At 43.0% G+C, this 6,754-nt stretch overlaps 1 protein-coding gene across 2 annotated transcripts in view; it reads left to right on the top strand.

The window, feature by feature from the left end:
* The first annotated feature begins 342 nt into the window (after positions 1–342).
* The window catches only part of clec11a (C-type lectin domain containing 11A), a 31,494-nt gene continuing 25,082 nt past the window's right edge, over positions 343–6,754 (top strand). Inside the window, exon 1 of one of the 2 annotated variants that reach the window (XM_003222711.4) lies at positions 343–634. In XM_003222711.4, the coding sequence (XP_003222759.1) occupies positions 533–634 (102 nt within the window). In that variant the 5' untranslated portion in view covers positions 343–532. Of the gene's footprint in view, positions 635–4,501; positions 4,605–6,754 lie in introns of those variants that run through there. The other variant, XM_062957586.1, reaches the window with a different exon arrangement.

Genomic DNA, 6,754 nt, shown 5'->3' with positions numbered 1-6,754 from the left:
CCATATTGGACATTGTTTCCCTGGACTATATTTGACCTTTCCTGAAAGGTCTACTTCTGAACTATATTCTACACTTATTTTTATTGACTTTATATATTTCCTTAATAAAGATATTAGATAGATTCTGGTCTCTGCGCATGGTTATTGGTGCTCCGCAGTCTGGGTCCTGACAGTGTGTGTTGTTCAGTGTAATAATAAATCAAAGTCAAGTCAAACAGATGAGAGCTGGCCGGGTGACAACGCCACACAGAAGGCAAGGAGTTTGCTCAGTCCAGCCTGGGTGAGGCTTTGGCTGGGCTTCTCAAACATCTGGATCAGATTAGACTTCCTGGCTTCTGGCTGGCTGAAGTTCTTGTCCTCCTTTCTTCCCTCCCTCTGAGTTTCTTTCTTTCCCGACTTTGGCCGGGAGGGGAAAAGAGGCAGACGATGTGTTTCCTGGAGCGGGATTTTGAGGAAATTCAGAGAATCTGAAAGATTGACTTCCTCCCTAAACCCCGACACCAAGATCCAAGGCGAGAGAGGAGAAAGAGCCATGATCCAGCTGCTGCTTTTGGGGCTGCTGCTGGCCTCAGCAACTCAGGGACAAAGGGACGAGCTGAGCTCGGAAGAGGAAAGAAAGGCTCTGATGCTCAAGGTGAGAGAAAGGGACAAAGCTCCCTCCCCTTTTCCATCTCTTGAAGCTGGGCTGCCAAGCCCCAGGGGGAGAAAAGGGGCACCACAGCTGGGAGAGTGGGCAGAGGCAGCACCCACTTTGGGACTACATCCACACTGTGGAACAGGCATGGGCAAACTTTGGCCCTCCAGGTGTTTTCAACTGCATCTTCCACAACTGACTGTTAGGAATTGTGGGAGTTAAAGTCCAAAACACCTGGAGGGCTGAAGTTTGCATAGGCCTGCTGTAGAATAAATGCACTTTGACACCACATTTAACTGCAATGGCTCAAGGCTATGGGATCCAGAGAGTTGTGCAAGATCTTTAGCCTTCTCTGCCAAGGAGTGCTGGTGCTTCACTAAACTGCAGCTTCCATGAGTCCTAGCAGTTAAAATGCTGTCAAACTGCTTTCATTATACAGTGTAGATCAGTAGTTCCCAACCTTTTTTTGACCAAGGACCCCTTGACCAAGGACCACTTTGAACAGGGACCACTCTCCAACATTAGTACAAAAAGAGCTATGAATCAGTTGTTGGTGAATCTATGTCATCAGATAGGAGCCCCCCCCCCCCCCCCCCGCAAAGGAATAACTGCCATTCTGAGCCAGAATGAAGAAGGGGACAGGAAGACATCATTCCGCCATGTTTCCGGTGTCCATATAACAATATAATAATATATAATAATCATATTATGCTATACTAATAATATAATATATTGTATATGCATATAATATTAATAATATTATAATATAATATAATATAATATAATAATAATACACTATTATAATGGTATATTTATATTACATGTAATATTACTAATAATATTACAATATAGTGTTATAGTACAATATAGCAATATATAATGCTTATATTGTGCTATACGAATAATGTAATATATTGTATGTACATATGACTTGTAAGCCGCCCTGAGTCCCCTTCGGCGTGAGAAGGGGACTCAGAGCTGATGTGGTCTATCCAATGCAATTTTCTGAATCAGTACCCCAAAAAACCTCAGGAACAGGCCTAAAAACAAAGACACCAAGGCATCCCCGCTTCCAGGCATCACATGTAATGGCTCCGCTCAGGGGGAGGGAGGGAGGAGAAGCAGCAGTCAGGAGGCTTGTTGTCACGCCTTTCGTGGGTAGTCAGCCTCTCCCCTCCTGACATCCCTGTTGCCTCAGCACTATAAGAGGGTTTGCAACAGTGTTGTAATGGTGAGGCCATGGACCATATTTTAGTTCTTGGGGACCACAGGTTGGGAACCACTGGTGTAGATGGACCCTGGCACCTTATTTTGCTTCTGCAATCCCTCCTCATTGTTCCCTAAAACAATGATAACCTGATCCAGACTTCCCACTGAAATATGACTTGAAGGGAAGTTTTGGGACTACAACTTCAGAATCCTTCAGTCAGCTGGGGATTGGATTCCCCAAAACGTAATTCCTCCAGGCTCTGAATCTGGGGATTGTCTATACCAGGCATAGGCAAACTTCGGCCTTCCAAGTGTTTTGGATTTCAACTCCTACAATTCCTAACAGCCGGTAGACTGTTGACTTGTGGGTGTTGAAGTCCAAAACACCCCGAGGGTTGAAGTTTGCCTTTGCCTGGTCTATACCCTCACACAGAAACCAAGGTGGTATAAAACAAAAAATACAGCTGGCCTTACACATTTTTGGACTTGGAAGTTGTGCATTTGATTATTTACAGAACTGAGTAACATGCTATCTCTAGAAATTTTTATGTCCTCCAACGTGCCTTTATGGCTAACTGCTGGAAGTTGGCCATAGAAGCTCACTGGAGGATCCTGAGATTTTGTAGGCATTCGTAGGACCCACAGCACAATTTTATGGCCAACATATACCAGAAATTGACAATAGAGCCATGCTGGAGGTTCTAGAGGCTCATAGAGAGCTACTTTCTCATATTTTAAAAAATAATGGTTCTTTTATTCATGGGTTTTCATTTTGCTAGGTTCCAGCCCACCTCCCCCCAAATCCAAGCAAACATGGAATATTTGTGGTATGCTTTACTATCCTTCTCAATAATCTTGAATAAAATAATCACTTCTTTTTACCTCTCCCATGCATTCATTTTACGTCATGTGGTAACTCATCCAGTTAGTGGTTTTTTCCCATATGCTGGGCAAAGGAGGAAACAGCCCCCCTTTCCTTTTGATTACATGTCCATAAACTTTTGTCAGGAGAGAACTGGGGAGTGATCACTCCTTTCTCTTTTTTTATCTGAAAGGTCCCACCCACTCTTTGTTTTTACCTAGAAAAACACTGCTCAATCCCTGGTGTTTACCTTGAAATCTCTTGGGAAAGCTCCCATTTCCAGTCTTGTTGTTCAGTTATTCTAGATGCTGAGCATATGGGCCCTGTTCTGCTCCCGCCCCTCTTTAGATCTTAAGGTATATTGCTTCACTTCAAAAACGTGATAATCCTGCTCTCCTGTCTCTTGACACCAGAGCTGTCTGGCGCAGAATCCTAAATACCTCTCAAAATTACAGATCATGGGAGTGAGCCATAGCAATTACAGTGGCATCAAAGTGCCATAACTGTCTAGTTATGAAAGCGACTCTGCCTTGGGGAGCCTCTGCTCCTTATGATGAGTGGAGGCTCTGGATATTTGACCCAGATACATGTTGTGATGGTTCCACTGCCCAACAGCACTGTTCCCATCTATTACAACAAGGATGTCAAACTCATTTAATTGAGGGCCACATCAGCCTTATGGTTGCCTTCAAAGGGTTGTTGAATCCATGGGCAGGGAATCTTTGGGTACAGAAGGACAACTATAGGGGTTTTTAACATGATGATCGTTACTTTTTAGTTTTTATCAAGTTTGGGTCCCCATGGGTCATGACAGTTACAGTGGTCTCAAACTGCATTAGTTAATATCTAGTTTGCTAGTTTCCGGAGCCCTCGGTGGCACAGTGGATTAAACCGCAGAGCTGCCGAACTTGCTGACCAAAAGGTCAGCGGCTCAAACCCAGGGAGCATGTGAGCTCCTGCTGTTAGCGCCAGCTTCTGCCAACCTAGCAGTTTGAAAACATGCAAATGTGAGTAGATCAATAGGTACTACGCTCCATGCGGTCATACTGCCCACATGACCTTGGAGGTGTCTATGGACAATGCCGGCTCTTTGGCTTAGAAATTGGGATGAGCACCAACCACCAAAGTCTGTTAGACTTAATGTCAAGGGAAAATCTTTACCTTTATCTTGCTAGTTTCCTCTGTTTTATTGGACTTCAACCTATGATTCTCAGAGCTTTTCTCTTCATGCTGAAATAGTGACCTGGCATCAACAGCTGGCATCTTTGCGGCACTTTCCCAGTAAAGCAACTCAGGTCTGCTACAAATATTTGCATATCATCTCCCGGACAAGAAGTTGAAGCAGCATGAGGCAGCTGGGCCTAGCTTCCATTTAAATTCTCACAAATATGGCAATTTGCCATTTTTTTCTTGGCATTTTGGGTATTTGAATGGCTGGATAGTGATATTGTTGGCACTATCTATGGCAGTTTACCAAGAGGGTGCCCAAGGAAAAGCTGAATCCATATACTAGTATGTAGCAAAAAACTCAAAAACAAACCCCAAATGGCATTGCTCCTTGTAGTGAACCTTACCTATTAGGCCAGGAATGGAGCCTTGGAAACAGTGAGTAAGGCAGGCATCTATTTTGTTGAGGAATGCCAGGAAGCCATCTTGAGTGTGGTTAGAAAGGGGGAGGAGCTTAGAAAGGGACTCCTAGGATTGGCCAGCCAGAGCAGATGGGAGGAGCCAAGTCTTAGAGTGCAGAGAAAAAAAGAGCTCCAGGCAACAATAAAATACCACAGAAAAGCCTCATAGTGAACATCAGTTTGGGAGTCAGGGGTAGAAACAGTGTGGGCAGGGAATGGGAGAAATTTGCCTCAGACACATTTAACAACAAACATCCTAAAGTCATTTTAGGTTGGTGGCAGCTACCATTTTAAAAGAAAATCTAAAATCAAACGGTATATCCTCGCCTCGTACATACGTGTGCTTGCGTGACCGTGAGTAGAGTGGAGAGTGGGTCCGTTATAAATGGTGTCAGCTCCTTTCGTTATATTGATGGTAGCGGCGGGATTATAAAAGATTTCCCCCCTGCCTCAATATTGTTATACTCCTCCAAAGAACTACAGCCAACCCTCCATATTTGCTGGGGTTAAGGGTACAGGACCCCTGTGAAAGTGGAAAAACCACAAATAAGAAACCACTATTTTGTTACCTGAGAGAACAAACACCTCTATGGGAATCCTGTAGAAATTGACATGATTGTGGAATCATGTTGGAGGATCAAGAAATTCCTAGAAATAACATATTAATCAAATCTGTGACTAGTCAAATCCGGTGAACTTACACCCGCAAATGTAGAAGGATGACTGTAGTCTTTGGCAATAATGAGATTTTCTTTTGATCCCCACATTTCTAGCATTGCAGTTACCTATATCTTCAGCTGAAGATTGAGAAATTATTTTTGTTTCATTTTATGCTGATTCAACAAACAATACACAATGACAATGTTACAAAATCAAATCAGAAACAAAGAAAGAAAACCCAACGATAGAATCATTGTGGCATTGCCTCTCCATATCCACTGCACAGTTAATTATAATTTATCAGTTCTCTTCTCTTTTTCTGAACTTCTTTCTTCTCTAGTTCTCGTTCTCATTACAGACAAATCTATTTCAATTTAGTAATGCATCCCCAGAACAGGGGCACTCTTACCCAAGGGACTGCAAGCTCAGCAAATGGGAGACTTCTATGTGCAAATGATTTTCAATGTCTCATCTTTTGCAAAGCTAGAAATCTGGGAACTAAAGGAAAAATCTGTTCAGGGAAACAGAATTATTGGGGAGGGGAAGGCAATGGCTTGATTTCCTTTGCTGACTGGGGATACTGGGAGTTGGAGTTTTAAAGAATAACTTTACTAACTCTAGAAACCAACTGGTCCACGCTGTTTGTCACATTCCACCAGACCACAGGAACAAAGAGAGGAATGACACAAGGCTAGAAAGTTGGTGGAAAGTGTGTGTATGTGAAAGCAGACAAGGGTGTGATTTAGTGGAATTTCCTTTCGTTTCTTAATTGCAGAATATTATTTTATGTTGAAATACAGTTAAAAATAGCAACAACATGGGGAAAAAGATGAGAGAGAGACAGTGAGCAAGAACACACGTAACAGCACAATAAGATCACTAAAGAAATAAAGAAACCCATTGAATCTTGACACCTACTTGCTGCCACTTTTTCTCCCAAAGTAACTCCCATCCTTTGGGGCTAAAAAACCCAAAAAAAAATCCAAATATAGGATCTTTGTGTGTTCTCACATAGGGGCTAAGTCTGAAGGGTGAAAACCTGAATGGGAAGGTTGAACCCTCACCATATTTGGCGGTCCTAGTTGTACTTACTTTGGAGACTTATGTACTCGCCAACATTTCACATGAACTCAGACATGTATAGCCCAGCAACAGGCCAAGGTGGCAAAAGTTATTAATGAGGAAGAACACATAAATCAGGAGAGGCTACTGCAGTTTGCTTTGCCTGAACCTACTGGGGAGCACAATATTTTATCCCTTTCTCTCCCCTTGTTGTAGTACAGCCTGCAGCTGATGGGTTCCTTGGTGGTTTAGAGACAATTGTGGGATTTCCTGAGAGATTTCCAGGGACACAAAGCGAGGAATATTCAAGTCAGAGAAATTATGGTTCTCTCTGGGGAAAATCTGACTCAGAAAGTGCAGGGCCTCAAGGTCAATTAGAGAAGCCAGAAACTGCAACATTAGGTAAGGAGTCAGGCAAAGAGCTAAGCCATACGGAAAGGCTCCCAGGGAAAAACACCGGGAGCAATGGAGGTCAACAAAAGTCTTTGTTTACAGAATAGAGCAGAAAATAGGCAGCTCCGGTCAGAGCGCTTACGTGGGAAAGTTAAGGAGAGAATTAGTGGAGAAAGAAATAACTTCATGGCTGTCTATTAATCGGCAAGTTGTTTCCTAAGAGTTAGTTCAGGAAATGTAGTCTTCATGGGAGAAGCTAGGCCTGAGTTCTCTGGTTCTTGTTTCAAGTCAAGCCTTAGTTTTGGA

This window comes from Anolis carolinensis, chromosome 6 (assembly GCF_035594765.1).
Source record: "Anolis carolinensis isolate JA03-04 chromosome 6, rAnoCar3.1.pri, whole genome shotgun sequence".
Taxonomy (NCBI): Eukaryota; Metazoa; Chordata; class Lepidosauria; order Squamata; family Dactyloidae; genus Anolis; species Anolis carolinensis.
This window is presented reverse-complemented; position numbering and strand designations above follow the sequence as displayed.